At 43.2% G+C, this 24,302-nt stretch overlaps 1 protein-coding gene across 1 annotated transcript; it reads left to right on the forward strand.

Moving 5' to 3' along the window:
• Positions 1-336: 336 nt before the first annotated feature.
• dbpa (D site albumin promoter binding protein a) lies at positions 337-23,319 on the forward strand. The gene is made up of 5 exons (XM_070921756.1): positions 337-602; positions 5,719-5,987; positions 6,122-6,335; positions 21,187-21,431; positions 23,096-23,319. Exons 1-5 carry the CDS (start codon positions 407-409, stop codon positions 23,309-23,311), a joined length of 1,140 nt encoding a protein of 379 aa, XP_070777857.1. The 5' UTR covers positions 337-406; the 3' UTR covers positions 23,312-23,319.
• The last annotated feature ends 983 nt before the right edge of the window (positions 23,320-24,302 follow it).

Below are 24,302 nucleotides of genomic sequence, written 5' to 3' on the forward strand. Positions count from 1 at the left end.
AACTCAAACGGGGACTTCACTCCTGCGCCTCCAGGGTTCAGTTAGTCTTCCTGCGGTGCGTTTATCAGTGCGGAGTTTGTTTGAAAGAGAAACTCGTGAAGGCTCGGCCAGTCTGAGAGGATGAATTAGACCCAGTCGACATGGTGCCATTTTGGAGATAAATCCCCCTCTTTTATTTTCTTTGCACATTCTTCTTCATGGGACGGGCGGAAAAGCGGGACATCAGGTGGAGGTCTTGAGCGCACACACGCGTCACCTGTCCTCGCACCTTTTGACGGCTCGCCTGTCAATTAGCATCCCTAATTGGATTATTTTGATCTCGAATTTACAGTCTGCAGGTTGCTCTTCTCCACCTCCTCCCTCCCGAGCCTCCCCTCACCTAACCCCCTCCTCCTCCATAGAAGTTATGTCAAGGCCTCTCACTCAGCTCCTACCGCCGGATCTCCCTGCCGGGGCCACCAGCCCCCAGTTTGGGGCCAGCAACCCGGCTGGAAGTGGCCTCCAAGGTGGACACCTGACCTCCATGACCAACCTGAAGTCCCTGCTCCAGCTGCCAATCAAGGCCGACCAGAGAGGCACCAAGGACTGCAGCGAGATGAAAGGTGAGAGTGTGCACGTGTGTGTGTGTGTGTGTGTGTGTGTGGGATCCTATAGGCAAGAAACTTCTTAAAGGGGTAGTAAGGAAAATCCAACAAGTCACTGCAGAGGTTTCACAGAGAAATGCTCTTTTAGTGCACTATAGATACACGTTCATGTGCTGCAGGTCTCTGTCAGGAGGTTGTGTGATACGTTATGGTGAATTTTAGTGTAGGAGATTAAAACATTCACATTAAATACAATAAAAATGCACCACAAATGTACCTTAGAGATTAGATTTGAAGCCCCTGCAGAGATATTTTAGTGATATAACATGAAATAGAGCTGAAACTACTAATTAGTCGATGGCAGTAGATGAATCAGGAACTATTTTGGTAATACATAAACAGTTCGATTCTACAAAATATGATATCAAACTGAATATATTTGTGTTTAGGACTGTTGGCTGGATAAAACAAGCTATCTGAATATGTCTGCTAGCCCTCTGGGAAGTTATAGGGGGCATTTTAAATGGTGGATTAATCGATAATCAGAATAATCATTAGTTGCTGCCCTAATGTGAAAAACAAACAATAATAGATATTCATTAGAGAGCCTCTAATACAAGTCTTTGCAGAAATATCACAGTGATTATTCATTGGTGCATGTGTGTGTGTGTGTGCATGTGACTGAGTGGGTAGGTGTGATTGTAAAAGACAGAGGCCCTGCTTACACACACACACACACACACACACACAGACACACACACACACACACACTGTTTTTACTTCAGCCTTCCTCCTTCTGGCCCGTTGGATTTTTTTTATTTTTTATATTAAACGTTTCCTTTTCGCATTTGGTGGTGAAATGAAATGATCAGGAGGAGGAGGAGGAGGAGGAGGGAAGAAGAGGGGTTTAAAAAAAGAAACACAATCTGGAGTGGATGCCATCAAAATACAGCAGCAGCAGTCGTTTGTGTTCTGATTCTCTGGTCTGTTTAAATAAAGGTTAGTGAGTGGGATTGAATTGTTTCCCATCCACCAGCTGCCATGACAAATATTAACCAGGCTGCCTCTCCTTCAGAAGTCAGCTGCTGTCACACTCACATTGCTTTTGTTGGTCTTGTGAGGACCGTGCATTGACTTTGCATTCTCTGGAGGAATGCTATCACTTTTACCACATTTTAAAAACCCTAAAGTAAGTGGGGTTTTTTTGTCACTGTGAGGACTTGCTAAAATGTCCTCCAGAGCACAATGGACTGTCAAGAGTCAGTCCTCACAAGTATTGAGATAATTGAACACACACACACACACAGACAGAGAGGGAGAAAAACAAAGAAATCACACGGTCAAAGAGCTTGCCGCTGGTTGGCGACCCCTGGTGGCCTTTTGGCGTAACTGCATCTCATTTCTCTGGAGTTTTTTTTCGTTCCTTTGCATGAGGAGGAGGAGGAGGAGGAGGAGGAGGAGATGATGGTGAGCTCGGCTGACAGGCTCACCATGGAGTCAGAAAGCCGCTCAGAGGCCCTGGCTAGCCTCATTGTCAGCGCCCATAGAGTTCATATTCTCCTAATGATAGGTGATGCATTCAGGGGAGCAAAAAAAGATGTTGGTGTGTGATGTTTTCGATTTGTCTCTGTGCTTTTCCTCGTCCACGATGCAGAGTCGATGTTTCACTCCTTCGCCCTCCTGCTTTTCCCCTGGCTAGCTTTGTTTGACGCCTTCACAAACACCCACTCTATCTAGCACATCTCTCTCTCTCGTCTTCCTCTCTCTCTCTCTCGTCTTCCTCTCTCTCTCTCTCTCGTCTTCCTCTCTGTCTGTCGTTCTCTCTCACGTCTTTGAGTTTTTTCCTCTCACACTTTGCTGTCTTGCTGTCTTCTCATCCCTCTGCTGATTTACATTTTCCCAGGCTTTGTCTTTATCTTTTTTTTTTTCACAGTGCAGTCTCATCTCTCTGGCTCTTTTCCTCCTATCCATATCCTCCTCCTGCACCTCCTTTCATTCTCTCCCCTTGCTGCTCTTAACAAAGGCCCCCCCCCCCCCCATTTGATTTGAAGCCACCTTTAAGCTGTCATGTTGCTCTCCTTTCTATGCAGCCTGCACGTGTCAAATATTTAAATTTTTGCGCAAGATTGAATGATTTGTGCGGTCGAATTAATAACTTGTGCACACAAATTAGTAATTTATAGTGGAATCGCTTAATCTGTGCTCTTGAATTACTGTCGTCTCAGGTAGGAGGACGTCACAGGTTGTTGTGGTTAACAAGGAGCACCCAGAGTGTCAGCTGTGTTTTGGTATTGAGGCACCTACAACCAGTGAACGAATGCCTTCCTGTTAATGCTGTTGTCACAGTTTTTTAATGCAGTTGTGATGCTACATACCGTAGTTTGGCTGGCTCTCTGTTAGCTTCATGGAGGTTAGGTTTGATGGAGATACATACTGTCATACTTTGGATTTGTGCAATGTTGTGTTATCCTTTAAATATATATGTTTAAGAAATTTAACAATATTGTTGTAACATTTTGGGTTTTTGTAACTTGATAGCTCAAAATATTAATCTAATAGTAATTATTCATTTGTTGACTTCGTTGTTTGCTCTGTAATTACCTTCGCACCCATCCGTCCTCATCATGGTGTCTTTTCTTGTCTACGTACTTTCTTTTGTTTTTATTTATGTATAACTACAAATACGTTTTCATCATTTCATCTGAAAATATTGCAAAAAAAGGTGGAGAGGTGGAGAAGTTGGTGTGTTAATAAAAGCAAAATGGACCGAAGTGCAACGTAAACAGACTTAGCGAGTAAACCAGGACGTACATGAAGCATGTGACTTAAACGTCCACTGAAGCCTCCGTCTGAGGGTCAACTGGCGCTCTTTTAACCACGTCATCTCATTGCGTCCTCTTCTTCTACGATGCTTTAGTGGCACCTGACTGGAGAATTAGCGCCACCAGGTGTTTATCTTGATGGAGCAACTCCTAATATTTGCAAAACAGTGGAGGATTTTCTGGACATTTTAAATTTGCGCTACATTTGAATGGAAACCTGTCTTATACGTCCTTGAGAGGCTCTAACCAGCCAGCAGTTACTGATGCAACCAACCTGTCGGTATATTTTTTTATTAGTTTTAGACATCTGTTAATCCCTCTGTTTTCGTTCTGTCATTTCGTTCTTTCAGTATGTAATCCAGTGAGTTTAGTGATGAACAGACAGAAACAGGCAGACCGATGAAGAAGAAGATGATGAGGATCAGATTATGAGGGACAGGAATATGACGGCCTCGACTCTCTGCTCTACTCCTCCCTCCCTCCCTCCGTCTCTCTCTATCCCTCCTCTGCTGTTTTCACGTTGTAATCTCTTGTGTCTTTACGTTCTTTAATCCCTTTAAATTTAAATTTCCGGCCTTCCCTCCGTCTCTCCTTCTCAGTCCTCTCTGTCATCCCAGCCCAGTTAAATATGCTCTTTTATTACTATTTTATTGGGTTTTATTATTCAGTGTGCCATTTATTCAATATGCATTTTTAGAGGCACAATTCTTTAGAATAATATTATCAAAGGATCAGGGCACAAAACAATCACTCATTAAATTTGTTTCCTGGTTTACTTGCAGGGTTTTCATTAATGTTTTACGGGGATGGCTTATTGATGGCTGATGTCTGTAACTATCTTTCCATCGGACCCCCTCCCTCTCCGGGAGGTCAGAGTGCAGGGTCAGTCAAGTCAACTTTATTTTTAGATGCCTTTTCAATGATTGCAACTAAGTGCTTTGCAGGAAGCAGAGGACAGAAGCACAAACCTCAGCCGGTGTTTATCAGACAACAATGCAGCCTCTTTGTTGATCGTTGTTTGTCTTTTAAAATGAAAGGAGCACACAAATGCCTCACAGACCTGGATTACATTCAAAACAAAGTGATCCAAAAAGCCATCAGATGTCAGAACTAGTCACACTTTTTGAGTTTTTAAAAAATAAACAAATGGGCAGAACAAGGGCAAGAAAAGAGCCAGAGCTTGTGGAACCAAACCTCCTTTTTGTGCCGTGCTCAATTAAAGGCTATGAAGTGTCATGGTGGTCACGTGAAGAGTGGAGTCGTGTTAACTCCGCCCATCATATAAAACAGCACTTATCATAGCAGGAGGTGTGTGTTTGGAGTTTAGTCAGCAAAACATTGTTTACACTTCCAGAGAATGTGGTTGAAGCCTAATTTATTCATTTCACCCGTTATCCTTTTGAACAAGCCAATCACATCTAAAGGATTTGATTTCAATCCCTCCACTCGTCACATTACTGAAGATAAAGAATATTTTAGCGAGTGTAGTTGCATGTGGCAGTTACAGGGAAATGACAAACAGTCGCATAAATACGTCCGCTAACATTAGCTAGCATTAGCCACCATAAGCTACTGGTCATACCAAACCAGACGCTGTATTGAAGTCAGCAAAGGGCTGTTTTATTGCTTATGAATTCAACTTTTAATTTGTAAGAGAACACAAAGTGTCTTCACTCAGAAGTCACATCGTTTCTCTTTAACACACAACGGATGCATCAAACAGACAGAAGTCGTAGTGGAGGGACGATAGTCGGGACGTGCCGATGCTTTTCTGGAGTGTTGACGCACATGAGCGTGTTAATATAAATGTAAAAGGCATGTTGATGTGCATCATACGCCGCCAGCGTGTGTGTTAGGGGATCAGACCTGGGACCATCTGGCCCCCAGACATATCTTTAACCACTTTATCTAAGTATGTAACTGCTGTCTGGGCTGGAATATTTCTACGTTATCAATTTGTCCACAACACTTTCTCCAATGTGGACACAAAGTGTGTCGCAATAAAAGACAAAAGGCATTTGCTTGAAAAGTGCTTCATGTAGAGTTTCATTCAAACACCAATCAATCATTAGCACGTTAGTTTGAGGACAGTTTAATTACAGTAAACAGATGAGACTATCGGCCTCTCTCTTGGCAGAGTCACATTTGAAGTCCGACTGGATATCAGTCGTTATCGGCTCTTATCTTTCATTCTGCCCTTTAACACAAACAGGGAGAGGTTTCGTCACTGTGGTCAGAAAGAACACACCTCCGCCTCTTTGAGCATCAAGATGAAATGATCGAACAGATGTCTCGTTCTCCCGTTTATCCAGACAAAGACAAGCCCCTGGACTCTGATGAAGACTCACAGGGTGTCAATGCCGGAGGGCCCGGTGGGGCTGGGGGAGCCCCTGGGCCCGGAGCGTTGCGGCCCAACTCCCAGTCAGCCTTCCTGGGCCCGCTGCTGTGGGAGAGGACCCTGCCGTGTGACGGGGGCCTGTTCCAGCTGCAGTACATGGACCTGGAGGAGTTCCTGACCGAGAACGGGATGGGGATGCACAGCAATGGACCCAGCTCCACCAGTGCCCAGATCCCTTCCCAGGTAAGACTGCCTCACCAGCCTGCTCAGACACATTATGTTGTGAGCTAACAAACCTGAATTGAAGTTCTTAGCTTCACAAAGTTTTGAAGAAGAGGTTGTATTTAAAAAAAAAAAAAATGTTCCTCTCCTCCCAGAGCTCCCAGTCGGCGGTACCCAACCAGAGCTCCCAGTGCCCTCCCACCTCTCCTCCGCCCTGCTCCTCCTCTTCCTCCTCCATGTCCTCTTCATCCTCCTCTTCCTCGCTGCTGGGACTGGAGACCGTCCAGCCACAACCGCCGCCGCCGCCGCCGCCGCCGCCACCTCAGCAGCAGCAGCAAGGCATGATGGGAGGACCTGAGTGTCTACATGGTGAGTGAAGCTGGGAGGAGATTTGGGGGCGCTATCAGGCGGTTTTATTCCATTTTGACCCATTTAGATGGACAGTTGATCAGATTTTTGACAACTTAATACACTGACCATAAATGATTTACTCTGTCAGTCACTCAAAAGACTCTCAAGCAGAAGGAGGTTGTAAGAGGAAAGGTTTTGACATCTTTAATATCTTAAAATCTTAAATATTTATAGAAATAAAACTTTCTCGTTAGAAATGAGGAAGCTTTTCTTATTGTAGCTCCTGAGAAGTCGACAGCGAGATTAAAATCGACGTCCTCACGTGAGGAGGCAACATTTCTGCACCAGCTAATGCAGTCAGACATATATGAAGCTGGTCATGCAAAGGCCTCGATGTGATCTGGCACTAATGAGGACACGGACCAATGATACATTACATTAACGAACCCAATTCAACCAGTGGACTCCTCCAACAATAACCAGAGTAGGGTCTTCTCTAATTATATCTCTGTGTGATAAATGGCTGACACCCTGTTCTCCGGCCCTCCTCGGCTCTCTCCAACAGCCTGTTTTCATCCGTTATATATTCATAATTTATTGTTTCCTCTCACTGCTGCTTTTGATGTGAACCAGAACTGCCAGAACATCACAAGAGCTTTTCTGTCTGTCTTTCTTTTATTTTTCTCTTTCTCTTGGAGATTTCACAAGTCTGACAACTTCCAATTCTAAGTGAAACCAAAGAGCCCATTCTTTGCAATGCTGACGGTCACGTTTTTTTATCCTGTGAGCCATCGAATGAATCATCACAGCTAATTTCGGGATGATTTATTGATGACAGATTGCCACATGTCTTTGTAGATGTTCAGCGGTTGTGTAGACGTTTGAAGGAAGGACGAGACAATGAGCGATGGAGTGTGTAAAGTGCTGGCGATGTTTGGAGATTGAGAAAGAAACTTTTTGTCACAGTTGTTATTGAACCGACTAAAAGACTGCGTTCAGATTGATTTTACACATGTAAGAGAAGCAGGTACATATAACCGTCTCAGTGGAGATATGAATCACAATCAATCTAGCAGGGAAAGGCTGCAGGATGGATAATGTTACAATCTCTCAATCTGCTGCAGAGCAGACTTTGTTCCCTGACTTCAGCCTTTAAGGCAACAGGTTTACGACGGTAATGGCACCAAGGCTCGAGAGAAGCACTTGATTAAGGAACAAAAGTCATTCCCTTGCTGTTGTTCTGTAACCTGCATATTAAACCTGCAATAACTGCAATTCTTTTTGGCCACTTTTAGGGCAGCGCCACAAGCTGTAAACACAACACTGACATATTATTACCTTATGAAGAGGAGCGTATGTTAGCAAACAGTTCGGAGTCGTGAATGTGGCTCTTTAGCCGCTAAATGCTTCGCTATGTTCACCAGCTAGCTGCTAACTGTGTCTGTCTGTTGTTTGGGGATGGCAGGTCGAGTACACGGGAGTTTTTAGAGCTTTTCCACTGAAAACAGTTTCCAGTTGCTGATGGAAACAGCGTCGATGAGAGCCGAGAGAATGAACCGAAACAATGAGCTGAAAGACGCTAAAAGAGCTGCAGAGTTTACCGACGGCTGCTCGTCCCGCTCCACCTGTTTGACATATTGTTTAGAAAGGGTTCCCTGACTCGGTCTCTTCTTTGGGAACAACTAGGCACAAGACCTGAGACTGTTTTCATCGTGTAGTGATAATCAGCTCCGTACTTCATATCGTCTGTGTTGTACTCATACCCATGCAAAACGTGCATACTTCTAACACAGTACGTAGTATGAAGAGTTGAAGATGAAGATACAGAGAGAGGGATAAGCTGCCCAGAAGGGTCCGATTCTGATTCTGACTGGAACATAGTGTTTGTCTTTTTATTCGGAGTCATAAACAATAAGAGAGGAGATGTTTGACTGTGAAAATGAGCTGCAGAGAAGCTTGAAGAAAAAATGAAAAATCACAAAAAAAAAACCTGTTAGAAAATGAGACACAAAGAGAAGAAAGCAGCAGAGCCTCAGCGAAGGATAGAGCTGCTACAGAGGAGCGAATACCACTGGATATACTGCTTCAAGGCTCGGAGTGTGTGTGTTCATATCTGCCTGAGTGCCTCTGCGAGTGTCTATGAATATACGCCATCAGTGTGTGTTTTTGTGCATGCCTTCACATGCTTGTGTGTGTGTGTGTGTGTGCGTGTGTGTGTGTGTGTGTGTGTGTGTGTGTGCGCGCCGTACGCTGAACTTCGAACATGCATATGAGAGTGTCCTCTTTATTTCGGCATTTGCATGCAACTGTTTGGGCTTTAATGTGAACATGCTCTTGTGTGTGTGCTCTTTATTCTGAATTATAAACACGTGACTGGGTTGAGCATGATGCATCCAGCCAGAAATCCCTGAGGTCTTTGTGGAGCTGAAGTGTTACTACAGAGCTGCAGAGAGAGAGCGAGAATCAACCAGAGAAATAGATGGAAAATGGACTGGTAATAATAATCTGATCCACATGCATGTTTAGTTTGATTTTAATTCATCTCAGAAGGAGGAAAAACACAAAAATATGGATGCAGCTGTGGGTTTTTTTGAGGCTCTTTAATAACATTTTTCACCCATTTTTTGCTTAAAATGCTCTAAATATTTTCATCTGTGAGGATTCAAACTGAGGTATTTAGTTGGAAGTGGACGAAAACGGAAAGTTGTGGATGAACGCTGCTTAGATAAAACAATTACTAAACCAGCTGTGGTCAGGTAACTGCAGGACCTGGACTCAGTACAGGACTCCTCTGAGAATCAGCGGAGCCGAGGAGCAGCACCGAACAAAGGCTTCACTGGCTCTGAAAACCTCCAAACGTTATGAATAAATCATTGAAGTTTTACTTGATGTTAAACTAAAAAATACTCTGATTTTATGCTGGAATAGGTCCAGAATGGTTTAAACCATTTTCCACCTGGATTTTATGTCCCCACACAACACAACACAACACAACACAACACGACACAACACAAGTTGCACGAAAACCACCACAGTCTCCCATAAAGAAGGAAGTCCTCTTGTGGTAACCACAGTCAGTTCAGTTATATATACAGCAGATGCTAGTATTTTAAGAATCTTTTTCATCCATATTTTTGTATTAAAATACTAAAAAAAAAGATCAAAATAGACTAAAATAATGACCACATTTCCAGAACAGAATGTTTTGATAGTTTTAAAATCGGGAACTAAATCAGCATTTGTCCAGTCTGGTGTATGAAGTGTTCATGTTGATATTTAAGTCGGTAAAAGAGAGAATTTGTCAGGTTGAAGCCTGATTCAATCATCTGCGATGTAATTTTCACTAATGATGCTCTTTAACCGAGCAGACGCCCACCGAGCTACAACCAGAGATCAATTATCTGAGTTTCTTTTTTCTCTAAGGAACAGTAGTTCAAATCAAGTGTCAGGTCAATTCACACAGTCAGAAACGTTCCTAATCAAAAACAGACTTTTAAACATCAGATTCCCATGAGCCTGTTCATGCTGGAGGAGGCATGAACCCCTTGACCTGCGCCGTGTTTGTAAGGAAGCATCTGCTGCACAAATCTTTCATGGCTATTACAAAGCGAGTCCTTAATGGTAATCACTTATTAAACTGAAGAACACAAAGAGGTTACTGCAAGTAAAATACACACGAGACATAGAGTTTGATGAATAAAGAAGAAATTCGACTCACTGACGTCAACTTGTGACAGTTTGACATGTGAGAAAGATGAAATAAGGCACCTGAAGAGAAATCCCAAATCTGAATAACCACCCAGATTTAATCAGCTGTTCCTTTGCCTGAGGCTGATCTGTCCACCAAACTTCATGGGAATTTATTCCATTTTTAAATTCTGCTGACAGACCGACACGTGAAGAGACTGACAGTGAAAGCAGAAGTGGTGACGCTTCAGTGGGAAGTACAGATAAAAACAAACAAGCCAATAGTGAAATATGGGATCTGTACGTCTCCACATTTATAGACACATAAACAGGCAAAGTTTACAGACAGTAGAGAAATTGGGAACTGTTTTTAACTGATATTTACATTTGATTTGGTTTTACTTGTTTATACACTACGCTCAGTTTCAGGTCTAGTATTTTCAGTCTTTGCCCTCAAGTTGTCTGTGACTGCAATACCCCAAAATTCCCAGAGGATATATTCTAAAGACTTTGGAGACCCCAGACCTTTTCTCTAGCGCCACCATGAGGTTGTTTTTCATTGAAATAAAAACTATTGTACGGATTGCTTCACGGTCCTCAGAGGATTAATTGTTCTAACTTCCCAAACCTTTCATCCAGCGTCATCATCAGGTCAAACCTCCAATGTGTCCATATTTTGGTTCGTCACCAAATACCTGCAGAACTAATGGCATTCCCATCTGCGTTTTCTGTTTGGTGCTAATTAGCAAATGTTAGCATGCTAACGCACTAAACTTACACGGTGCATGGCTGTAGACTCCTAGTAATTGTGGCGTATGAGCTGCTGTTAACGGTGTAGATTTTTCAAAATAAATCTAAATATATTTGATCTATTGCATTGTGGGAAACATTTCATTTCTATGTACGTACGAAGGTCAGCAGCCCATATCTCTGCAGTCACTTTCTCTTGCAGACAAACAATCCAAGCACAGATTAGTCCGTCCTCGGCTTTACGAACGACGTACATGAGGAGAGTCCCGGTTAAATCCTCCAGGAATCATCAACCAGTGAGACGAGATATACATTAAGAGTTTAATTCCAACATACAGGTATTAAAAGATGAACTCAGTCGAATCTGGCTGTGCATTGTTTAGGAGTTGAGCTGATTAAACAGCAAGAGGACTGATTTTCTGTCTCTTTAAAAAGAGGAGAGAGTGCAGGATAATGCCACGCCGAGGCAGTCAGTGATTTAACATTCAGGGCTGTGATTAATCCTGGCGAGGGAAGGGTTAAACAAGACACTGACTCTGCACTCTGTAACACTGCACAGAGGGAGAGAGAGGCAGAGAGAGGGAGAGAGCAATGCTGGAGGGGGGAGAGCGAGTCAAGAGTGTTCGCTTTGCATGTTTTGAAATCTCTCTCTCTCTCTCTCTCTGTCTCTCTCTCTCTCACACGCTCGGGCCATGTGCGGCCGCCACGTCACGTGCCGCTGCAGAAAGCATCGGAGCGAGAGAGCCAGCATGCAAGAGAGAGCAGGAGAGAGAGGAGGGGAAGGGAGGGGCTGGAGGAGGAAAGAGAGAGAGCGAGGCAGGAGGAAAGTGGAGGGAGATAAAGAGAGAGAGAGAGAGAGAGAGGAAACAGTGAAGATTACAGAGAGAATAAACACCGAGGACGAAGCAGAAAGAGAGAAAAAGCTTTAGGACGGCAGAGTAAACCGTGATTTAGGACGAGAGAATTTTAATTGAGCAGTTACTACAGTACTATTAAGAAAAGACATAGTACTTCTGATTACTGTCTAATAACTGTTCAAATTCACATGTTTACCATAACAGCATGTACGAGACTAACCGGAAACCATTCGGGTCCTGATTGTCCTCCAAACTAAACCACAAAATAAGCCGCTTGGCATCGCCTCTCTTTGCCTCACAATATGAGCGTATTTTGCTCTGATGTCCAAAATTCACATGACCTTTTTTTTCCGCATTAAGGCGTCCATCAGCTTGATACGCCGCTTTCCTTTTCCCCAGCAGGGACGACGTGCAGTAGCTGTTTCTATCATGTTCGCTTCCTGAATTGTCACAACGCAGCTACCGTACTCTGTTTGTATTACGCATCGTGTGTGCGCGCTACGGGATTCTCTGCGCCGCCGCCAACACGTGTTGCACTTTAAGGTCCCAACAGCACTGCATGGGCAAAACGCAGCATCCTCATTCAAGTCTCTCCGGCAAAAAACAAACAAACTAGGTTTGTCCGGTCGCTCTGTTTCTGACTGGCGGTTAGAAGCGAAGATTAGCTGTTATTCGCAGAGTTTGACTCACAGGATGTAGGCTGTTGGGATAAGTCTGCCATTGGCCGACTGTTTCAGTCTGCATTCTCCTCCTCTTCCGCTAGCCGTTACCGTGTCGCTGCATCCTGGGCTTAGCGCCTCCCAAGACGATTGTGATTGGTTTAACAAACAAGCCAGAGCGTCCCCCCCCCCCCCCCATACCAGAATGAATCTGGGTTGAGCCAGACCTTTCTCTAAACCACATCTGCAACCACAAGCGGCCGCCTGTCACGAAAACATGATCATCATGGCGTTTTATAGGCGTTCAAATGCGATTCGTTTTTTGCACAGACCAAAGAGGTCCCCGAGCTTTTGTTGGAAAGTCAAAGAGTTTTCTGATGAGATTGTCTCCCAGCTGCACAGTGCAAACTTCAGCACGGCTAACTCGCAGAGTCTGGTACTATGTGGGGGTCGGGTCACGTCATGTGTCTCACAATCTGATCTGACTATTGGCGATCTAGAAAGAGAGAGAGGGAGGAGGTACTATCTCCACACTGCGCTGACATAACTCAGTGTGTTGACATTAGGAACAAGACTCCTGGGGTGTGTCACCTGAACTGAATTGTTTCTGCTGTGTGTGTGTGTGTGTGTGTGTGTGTGTGTGTGTGTGTGTGTGTGTCCACTGGTGTTCTTGCACACTCATGTGAAGGTGCACGTGCCTGACTGTGTTTTTGTTTGTGTGTGTGTGTGTGTGTGTGTGTGTGTGTGTGCAGAGGCGAGTCCAAGCCTGCCTGGGTGTGTACATGGACGTCCATGTGTGTCTCAGTGTCTCACGGTGTAACCATGAGCTGAAATCACAGCGAGACAAAAACCAGATGTTAAAGATGCTGGAAAGTGAGATAAAAATAATATCAGAGTCTGATTTAAAATGATCGCGTGTACGTACGAAAAAGACTAGAATTAAAACAGCTTGGGGCTTTTTATTCAACACAAAAAGAACGTCAGAAGATACAAGTCACTTTATATCAACTGGAAGAAATACCCAACTCAAAGTGAAGCTCCAACTAAACTCAGTATGAAATAGAAAATATTATAATCATTTTTGTTTAATGTAAAAACATTTGTTCATTCCAGCTTCTCAAATCTGAGAAAATGTTTAATTAATTTTAATTTTATTAAATAGATCAAACAATTAATGAATCAAAACCATAACAGACAGATCAATCAATAATGAAAACAATAGTAGCTGCAGCCCTGAAGGAGTGTATGTAATGTGCGTCGTGGCCAGCTGTTCCTCCATGTTGTTGTTTGTACAGATAATTAAAGGAAAAGCGTAAAGCTGGTCGTTTATCTGCCGAAGGAACGATTCAGTGAGTTTAAGACGGAGAGGAAGAAGCCAAACATGGCAGCCGACAGTCACGGCGGTGAGCAGTGTTTACGTTACAGGGAGGGGAGCCCTCTTTATGTAACACACTTCCTATATCACATTCCACGTCTCGATTGTGTTTTTCTGTTTGCCACAAACAGCTGCTGGCTGAGCTCAAAGTTCAGCCGCATGTCGTCCAATCAGACGACAGAAACAAACAGCACAGGAAATGGAACGCTGCCCCGACTCTTTATTTGATTACTGATGCTTGTACTAATACACGGAGACTACTACTACTACTACTACTGCTACTATTAGTACCTTTATTGTTGTTAGTGCTGCTGCTACTGCTACTAACAGTAAGTACAAAGCAGCAGCAGTAGTAGTATTAACAGTAGGCGTAGTACATTTATTACTGTAAATGCTACTTCTACCACTACTACAACTTTCAGTAATGCTTTTGGTACTGCCACTACTACTGCTGTTAGTACTACAACAAAGACTACAAATACTACTGTTACTGCTGTTAGTACTGCTGCTGAAAGTACTCCTATTACTGGCAGTACCACTAGTACTACTGTACTGCTGTTACTGGTATGACTCTTGCTACTACTGTTAGTACTGTTGATATTACTACTGCTGCCAAGGGTACTACTACCACTACTACTAGTGCTAATACTACTGTTCACTAATGCTACTGCGAGTACTGTTGTTACCATCAGTGCTACTATTAGTACTATGACTATCAGCAGAACTACTAGCACCACTAGGTTACAGCTTCTACAGGTAATACTACTGCTGCTGATACTACTACTACTACTACCACTAGCTACCACTGTACTACTATTATTGCTCCTGATACTGCTGGTACTGTAAGTGCTACTGTTAATTACTACTCTACTACAACTGTACCATAAGACCACAAGGTTATTATTTCTACCATTAGTACTAATACTACTACTTTTAATATACAACTGCTACAGCTGCTGTTACCAATACTGCCATTACTACTGTTAGCGCTGTTAGCGCTGTTAGCACTACTACTACTACTGATTGGTATATGTGAATAATATTTTCACTAATATTCCTCCTCAGACTGTTTTTAGGGATTAAACTCAGCGTGCGAGTCAGTCTGTTTTCCCATAATTCAACATTAAAGTAAGAAGACACCACAATCATGTAACTGCTCTCATTATGTGGCGTTTGATGACTCGTGTTATAGTGCGTCATCTCGTTTGTTCTTCCAGCGTTGTACCTGCTCTGATGTCGAAAGCGAATCTTTTCTTTTTCCTTTTTCGTTCTATTTTTGAAGAAAAATGTGAAAAATAGCTATTTAAAATCTAAACGTGACAGTCGTAACATTAGTTTTACCTCGACGAACATATTTTGTTTGGTAGTTTGCTTTTATTTATACAGTAGAGACAATCAGGACATGTGTAGAGAAAGCAAGGAGGAGGACAGGCAACAAATATGTCAGCCAGAATCAAACATGAGACGTTGGGATTGCACGGCATGTACCTTTGACTACAAGGGTACCAGACAAAACATATTTAATAAGTCATCTTTCTCAAGAAAAGCAAAAGCTTATTAGAACTTTCACAAAATGATATTTAAAGCTAATGGAGTCCGTAATTGCAGTTGAGATGTAGAGAAGTACTTAAATCTAATGAAAACTCACTCAAGATGAAAATAACGGACTTTAAAACCATCGTAAAAAAGTACAAGTAGACAAAAACCTCCTCAATTGCAGTAATCACAACAGGAGTTAATTGTTACCTCCATCCTGGTATAATTAGCATAATTACCGTTGTCCCAGTAATTGCATTGTTTCCCTTTATTAAATAAGAACCTACTGGAACAGGAAATGGCTTAAACAGATTTAAAGGGAAAAGCTCCGTCCTGGAATAAAGATGGAGAGCAGCTGAGGACGACGACAACGATGATGATGATGGCGATGATGATGATGAGTCTGTGAAGTTCAGAGTATCTGAGGAGGCTTTTGTTCTATAATTACGTGTTTCGCCTACCACCACTTGAGTTTTTCGGGTTCCTACATTTCCCAAAATGCCTTTCCGTGACCCCCCCAGAGAGCAGCAGGGAGTTTGTTGCATTCAGCCGTTGGTTTCATGTGTAGGTGGATCAAGTGAAAGTATAGTTGGATCCAGCGAGCGATTAGTCAAGAGAAAGAGTTGCTCACCTGACTCTCAAACCTCAACCTCTCTATTTTCTGCTTCTGTGGGCGTCTCTGCCCACAACGGCTGATTTCTCCCTGCGTGCTTTTGTGAACATCGGAGCAAAATGGCGGCTCAAGAGAGAAGCCGTTTGATCATTTCAACAAAAAGTTTCTGCGAAAGAGGACTGGAAAAGTTTCTCCATGTTTTAAAGTTACAATATATCGCCCAACTTCATCAGTATGCCTCCGCTCGCTCCATCTGAGGATCAACTCTTCACATCCTGAGGCGAATCCTGTGATGGAGATTTTAGATGATGCAGCAGCCTTTTTAAAATGAAGGATTTCAACCAGGATTTCTTGACTTGACAAGAATATGAATAAGAAATGAAGGCTCTAATTCTGAACCGTACAGTCCTTGAATTTCACCAAACGAGACCTTCAAAGACCTTGAAAAGTCTTGAGGATGTCAAAGTTAACGCAGGAACTTTTGCAGTTCTGGTAGAAACACTGGATTTAGTGTGATGCTTTTGTCATGAAGATGAAAAAGTAATTGAGTATTAGATGCTTTAATCCAAAAATGTTGTTATAAACGAGAGAGAGACTGATGGAGAAGCAGAGATTGACAGACAGAGCGACAGGCGGAGAGAGGAAAAACACATAATCTCAGCTCGATTAATGAAGGCAGAGAGAGAAGCCGAGAGTCAGCGGCTGCTTCGTCCAAATGGCTCCTGCTCACAGACAGGAAATGAAGCCAGGCGAAGCTGCGCTTGGCGGCTGTTTACCCGGCAGCAGCGGGAGCCGTGTTCTTGGATCAGTTTCAACTTTTTGCCCAAAATGGTTGTTATTAGGACGGGGCTTTGGGCAGACTTATCCAGGATCAGATCAAGCCGCTGCTTCACGGACAAACAGATGGACCAGAGGACGTATAGACGGATAAAGAGGGGGATGTATGGTGCATTGCATTATGGGAGATTCATGAACGTGTGGATAAACATGTGCACAGTTTGTATGTAGTGTGTACTGTCATTTTAGGATCCTTTCAATAACTTTTTTTTGAACTTTTTCAATCCACAAAACTGCAAATTGTCCAAAATCCAAAGATTCTCCATTTACAATTATTATAGAGAGAAAACTCACTATAATGTATTTGTAAACTCACAGCAAGGACGTGTTTATTACGTCTGTTTTTTAAGTGTTTATTAATCTATAGTGTTTGTAAACAAACTAAACTTCTTCTATGAACACATATTTTCTTATTACAGCTTCTTATTATAAAGCTGCCTCCACTGAAGGAGTTTTAGTTACATATATAAGTATATATATATGTGTGTGTGTGTGTGTGTGTGTACCAATACATCAATTAACGCTTATATCTGCTCACAACTACATTACAGAGTTATGAACTGCATATAAATGCTAAATATGGCGACTTAAAGTCAAGTTTTATCCTTTATATTATTCTTTTTTTCCTGTCTCCTCTTCTTCTTACTCCTCATCTTCATAACTGAAATGGTTTAACATGAAGTTAATAAGTAAACAGTAGCTTTCCCACTGGAGTTTTGTACACTTGTTAAGACAGGATATCTATCTATCTATGTAGGTAAGTTGACCAGTAAGAGCAGCGTCACGTGCACGTTTGGAGCAGTTTATTTGCAGGTTGCAGAGTTCAGTCATTTAGTTAATTTGTTTAGAAGCATTTGAGCGCTGGTGGCACCTGATAACGACGCTCAGATGCCTGGAAGTTGAAGCCTCTTTCAACAGAATCAGGTCTTCTGCCAAAATGTCAACAGGTTGCCAAGACTCTGGCCAATCAACAAGCTACTGTACTCGTGAGTCCATGTGACTTTTGTTTACATGCCCTGGTTTGATTGCAACTGGGAACTGGGAGCCCGAAATAACCAACTATACAAAGAAGTCAACTTTTCCACTCTGACTTGGACCAAAGAAAACCAACCATGAAGGATAATAAGAGCAGAGCAGGGTGATGCATTCAGGTCTCACTGGAAGTTATGTAAATCCAAGGTCTAAGCTGGAGGAAAAACATCCAGATATACCTCATAGTGGTGGATACAAGTAGGAAATGTGGATATATATTTTATATCTAGTTTGGCTTATCAAGTCAGAAGGAGAGTGTGGGCGAATGTCTGTTTCCTTTGCTCAATATGAGGTGCAATGAGGAGTCAAGCTTTTATGATTGGATGTAAACACAGTCGTAGGAAGATTTTATCTCAGAGTTCGACGTGAGTTTGAACTAAAAAAACCCCCAAAACATTCACAAAGTTTATATACCCAGAATCCCCCACTCTTGTACAAGCGCTGCACGCTCAGTGTGCAGTCAAGTGTTTTCAGCTGGACTTCAGGGGGAGCACGGGGGTATCTCTGCCGTCTACTTCCCCTCAGACGTCCCACCCCCCTGCCTGCCATGGAGCGTCAGTCTGATTTCTCTGAGCCTGTAGAGGATTCGGTTGTGGTATTGCGGTTGACGCGCATAATAAAATGACTGACAGCTCACAGCGGCAGTCAAGTAGCAAATCAGTGCCAGTCGTGCTGCTCTGACTGACATTTCCAGGTTTACAAAACACGCTGGATGCACAAAGTCAGCTGAGGACATTTTTGTGTTTTTATGATTTGACACTCGGTCTTCTTAATACAGTAAAACAAAATTAAGATATTAATGCTGACTCTATATAATTTCTTCTCTCTCTCTTCTCTGCTGGTAAAAATAACATCAACATCAACGTGTCTCTTCTGTTTAATTTGCTCAAGTATCTGAAATCTTTCTACTACAGTTTCGATATTGGTCACCAGCTCTGCAGTTATTTATAATGTGTGGCTCAGAGCCTAGAGCCCCCCCCCCCCAAAAAAAAAGCATCTCACAAACACTGCCACAGTAGAGTTCAGACTGGTACTGGATGATTGCTCAGCTAACACTCGTATTCCAGAGAGGAAATGTGGAAAAACCAAGTTGTTTTTTTTCTCTCTCCAGGTATCAGAAATGGAAAAACTGAATTGTCTGATAACCAGCTGGTGTAGAGATACGACTGAAAATAGACTCCCTATTCTCGGTTCTAAAAAGAAAGGAAAAGAAAAGCAGAATAGCTTCAGGGTAAAAGCATTAAGGAGGAGTTTTACATTCGCTGCCACACAGTTTACTAGCAGCATCCAAGCTGAACTGATTTAGCTTCAAGTCACATTGATATTTCTTACTTCCTGGTGTTGTTATGTTTTATTTAATTCCATAACATTGATTTTTAACGCTATTATTGTTCTTTGGCCACACATGTGAAATGTCATGTCAGTAAAGCCAGCTGGAGTCAGAAAAACAGCTCTAACATTATCTGTTGTCGTGCAATAGAGCATTATTTAATATAAACTGACACGAGAGATCTGATTTCTGATCAGATTTATTTAATTTCCACGTTGTGGTTCAGATGTGGTCTATAGTCAGTGATACAAGCTGATTTTCTCACATGAAGCACCACAAAGGGTTAAACAAAAACCTGATCTTTCCTGCTGTTGTAAATCCAGCATGATGTGAACCGGCTGCCCTGCAGAGTCCCTGGCTCCATACTGCCACCTGGTGGTGAGTCAGCGTCACTGCTGCTGCTGCAGGAAGCAGCAGAGTGAGGACGCTTGTTTGTTTGGAGAGATCGAAGTGAGAATGTGAAGAGTTACACTCGTCATTAAACGTGCAAGAAACAAGAAAAGAGAGGTGGTTGGACTCACTGGAAAAACAAACGCTCACGTTCCCCCTCCAAACACATTTTTAATTACATTTGAACTCATTGAGCGCCGTCTTCGGGGTAATCCTCTTCATGGTCGACTCATCTCACTGGGCCTCATTCTTGGCTCGCTGCTCTCTGCATGAAGCTTGAGAGCTTCAGAGTGAGCAGCACATGTGACTCTGCAGCCAGGAGGCACCATCAATACCCTCACACTGTCTCACCTGTGCAGGACGGGGGACACCAAGACAAGTGAAGATGTCTGTCGTGGTGTTGTTTTAGAATCGATCTTAAATCAGGTCCTTTTCATGCCCTAAAATAATGAAAAGAAATACTATTTTTACTACTACTAATGTACAAAATAATAATAACCTCTACTGTATTTAACCATCAGTTTCAATCTGCTTTACATAAAAGGTCTTTCTTTATTAAAAGTATCAATGAACAAGATAATAATAATACAATTATTTATAATATCTCACACCTGTCTACGCCCTCCCATGTCCCAAAGTGTTTATTGGCGTGACGGTGGGCTGCGGAATTTTTCATCATATAAAAATACTTTAAAATACTATAAAAAAACAAGAACAGGAGTACATTGATTCTTCTTGTCATCTGGCAACTTAAAAGTGAAATTTAGAAATGTATTGGTCAGTTTAAGTCTAATTACTAGACAGAAGTCAATCCATCGGCTGAAATCAATAAATAAATATTTGATATTTTCTTAAAATGAAAGCTGCTTCTGGAGGGATTTCATGGAAAATGTGGGAGAAACAAAAGTACAGTTATTGAACAAAGCTGCCATTGGTGGTCCAACAAAATGACACCATTTTCATCACGGTAATGTCCAAAGCTCAAGTTGGACGTGATCAGTCGTCGGGGGATTGTCTCATCATCATCTGACATGTGACCGCCCCTCAGTGAAGGCAGATGGGCTCTAATCTGCACATCAAACTAAAACTAGATGATGATTGGACAGCTAACAGAGTCATTAAGCCAGTCCTGCTGATTCTGTGTTTCTGTGTTATCTGAACTATACGTCTCTTTTCTTGTATGTATTGTTATTGATAAGACAAATTGCCAATATTAAGCAAGTAGTCTGCATAGAATAATCAGCAGACCAAGGAGATCGTTTCAAGTTTAAACCGGATTCACTCCGCAGCCGAGCTTGACCTCTGACCTTCCACTGACCTTCTGCCTGTTGACAATCAACAGCAGCTTTGCAGTGGTGTCATAAATCCCGGCCTCTACATCTGTCACCGTGGTGACTGTGAGCACAGATAGAACTTAAAGCCCCTTTCTGAAGGCTTTGAAAATGTTGGACTTTGGCAGCCCCTAGTGGTCGTATCTAAAAAGACACTGTTGCAAACATCTCGTACGAGTTCAAGTTCCCATGAACTTGTATATGTACAAGTATAATGTACTTAGTATTCAATGCAGCAAAATGTCCCCTTTGACTGTTATACTATCATGTATTATATCATTAGATTATTATTACTCATGCATTAATGTAAAAGCAGGATTTTACTGTTTAAATGTAGTTTAATTTGAGCTAAATGTTTAAACACCGGATAAGATTCATTTGGGGAAAAGCTTAAATTAGTTGTGCATTTTTAATTGCCTCCATCACAGAAACAGTTTGGTACAACGGACTGAGTCATCCTCTCTTTCTTCAGGTGGTCAGGCGGTGCCTCAGGACCCGTCACCCTCTTCTACTTGCCCTCCGGGACCTCCAGCGGTCGCCAACGGCAGCAGTGACATTATGGTGAACTTTGACCCCGACCCGGCGGACCTGGCACTGTCCAGCGTGCCGGGCCAGGAGGCGTTTGACCCGCGGCGGCACCGCTTCTCCGACGAGGAGCTGAAACCCCAGCCGATGATCAAGAAGGCCCGCAAGATGCTGGTCCCCAACGAGCAGAAGGTACTACATCTCCCACAGTTGAAATGTTCTTACAGCACTGGCAGAAAATAAGGTTTTTTGGGACTCGGTTTAAGACAGAAATTAACTGATAAGATGTTTTTTTCTGTGATAAATGCAAATAAACCCATCAGCCACAGCTAAAGTGAGATAAAAGTCAAACCTCGCATGATCATCTCTGAAAAATTGAAAATTACAATTAGATGAAATTAAAACTGGGCATTTAAATGTCAAACTGGAAAAAACTGAAGGAACACGACGCCCACTAGGATCGATGCCTCCTGACGAGAGTCCTAAATATTTTGTACTCGGCTCGTTGCACAACAGGAGAAGCTCTGATCAATGTCTCATGCATTCATAGTTCAGTGCAGAGCAGCTGCAGCTCCCGAGGCGTTTGTAATTTATGGAGAGATGACGGCGCTCGCCATGCCGCGTTCAGCCGGAGCCGGTTTTATAAATCATTTGTACGCAGGTTTAAAAAATGACCTCTGACCAAAGAGATAAAGATAAGCTTGGATTCTTCTGCAGCTCCTCATAAAGGAGATTTAACATCCAGCTCTTTGTTTGAGACCAACCCCCCCCCCCCCCACTGAAATGTCAGAAAGATCGTCCAGGATCACAACAAAACATGAACAAATGAGTGTTTAAAAACTAATCTCAAAGTGCTGATAATCCCAGGACAATGATTTTATTGATGAGTTTAATTGTGGAGCGATGTTAACTTTGCCAGATGTAAACAGATGCTGAGGAAACGCAGTGAGGCCTGCAGTGACTCCACTGGCACAAACATTTCAGATAGAGATCTCTGCGAGGTTTTACTTTCAATTTGGACTTTAAGTTTAACAAAACAATCTCGGTTGTTTCCAATCTTCCTCTCATGAGACCCTCATCGGCCAACAAATTTCTTTCATGTCCCAAGAAACAATGTTGTAGACTTTTGTGAGGCTGCCGGGTATTTATTAATTCAGCTGAGCAGCTCAGCAGGGCAGATTCACGTGCTAGTTATTGAATGTAATCGAGTTTAGCAAGTATCCCTATTAAACTAATGGGACTGTAGGTCTTTTGGATACATTGCAGGCAATTTGATTGTCTCTTAATGTGTCTATTAGGCGTCTGTTAACATTGCTGAAGGCCAATATGTACTTGAAGCAGTAAAACACGAGTAGGTGTTCCAATATAAGAGAATGACGGATGAGGAGGAGTTCGTTATTGTCGAGGTGAGAAGTGTATTATTGCTCTTATACCATGGCCGCCTACAACAGGCAAAAAGAGGAAGAGCACGAAGAAGAACAAGTGTTGACTGCAGTTTACTCCTCCAATAGGAATTCACAGCAGTTAGCATCAAAACATCCATGGTGTTTGTGTCAACATTCCCATGTCGGAATAACGGGAGGCTTTCCCGTTCATGCCCGTGTTAGGTTAGCTTTACAAAACCTGTATTCTTTTAATGTAGGCTCCCATAGTTTGCGACAAGAACTCTGTTTGAGGTGTTTTGTTTTTAAAAACATGCAAACCAATCAGACACTATTCAGCAGTTTCCTCCTTCTTTTGTTGCTTTCCTGCCATTATCACATAACTGACCCATCTCATCCCATTCTTCTTCTGTCTCTCCTCCCCCCACCTTCCTCCTCACACACCCCAACATACCACACCGCCGCCGATGACAGGATGACAAGTACTGGAGCCGACGCGTCAAGAACAACGAGGCGGCGAAGCGCTCGCGGGACGCCCGGCGGCTGAAGGAGAACCAGATCTCGGTGCGCGCCGCCTTCCTGGAGCGGGAGAACTCCGCCCTTCGCCAGGAGGTGGCCGACATGAGGAAAGAGCTGGGCCGCTGCAGGAACATCATCAACAAGTACGAGAGTCGACACGGAGACTTGTGAGGCGGAGGAGGAAGAAGATGGCGACGAAGGAGGAAGGGGCGGGAGGGGAGGAGGAAATGAGAAAAGGGTACAAGGCAACCCAACAACAGCAGCACTTTAGTTGAAGTGGCGAGGGGGAAGGCCGGCGTAGATCTGCAGTAAGTGCTGCGCGACACCGGGCGCGAACACGAAAAGTGTGTTTTAGAGCGCGCGCTGTGCTTCAGGATGGCACGACAGGAAAGCACAGCGACGCCATTTTTTTCCCAGTTTGACTCTCTTTGTACATGCTGCTTCGTTGAATCCACACAACGTACTGTATCACCTTGTGTCACCTCGGCAGCTTACGTCACCCTCGGTGCTGTGCTCACGGCCGGTGTCGCGCGGCGTTTTTTGCAGGTAGTGCGTTGCGGCCGCTGCTCCGGCCAGTTCAAACAGGGTGTTGAATTCACATTATGCCAGTGAAATCTCACTTTTTAAGCTCAAGGCACGGATACAAGCCAGGGGAGGTCAGATGTGTAATTTTTTTCTATAAATAGGTAAAACAAAAACATGTATATTTTTGAACTGGGCCGGAAGGCAAGACTAGTCCAGCAAAGAGGAGGTGGAGGAGGAGGAGGAGGAGGAGGAGGAGGAGGAGGAAGAGGAAGAGGCGCAGGGTTTTCGTCCATAACGCAAAGAGATTTTGACATAGGATCATTGTATATTTTTCTATTAGCAGAGATAGTCAGGAGGAGGATTTTGGAGATAATCTTTTGTATATTTTATATATGGGGCGGGGAGGGGCTGTTAGCTGGACAGTCACGGGGCCACACGAAGCGCTTTCCCTCCCAGCTGTTTATCGCTAAACAACAAATAATCTATTTTCGATTTCACGGAGCTGGTTGGTCGGAGACGGAGGCGTAACAGAGAATGTATCACGGTTGAATCAGGTATTTCACACACGGTGCGAGGCGAGGAGAGGTATCTTAGTAACGATTGTTTTCGGCGCTGGGGGGGGCGTTAGCAGGAAGAC

The sequence above is a fragment of the Enoplosus armatus genome, chromosome 16, assembly GCF_043641665.1.
Source record: "Enoplosus armatus isolate fEnoArm2 chromosome 16, fEnoArm2.hap1, whole genome shotgun sequence".
NCBI classification, from domain to species: domain Eukaryota; kingdom Metazoa; phylum Chordata; class Actinopteri; order Centrarchiformes; family Enoplosidae; genus Enoplosus; species Enoplosus armatus.

Bases quoted from the DNA above. Each gene is read 5' to 3' on its own strand.
- dbpa (XM_070921756.1), top strand. From the start codon at position 407: ATGTCAAGGCCTCTCACTCAGCTCCTACCGCCGGATCTCCCTGCCGGG. The intron at 6,336-21,186 runs GTGAGTGAAGCT...CTCTTTCTTCAG, and splicing joins AGGACCTGAGTGTCTACATG to GTGGTCAGGCGGTGCCTCAG. The intron at 21,432-23,095 runs GTACTACATCTC...CGCCGATGACAG, and splicing joins TGGTCCCCAACGAGCAGAAG to GATGACAAGTACTGGAGCCG.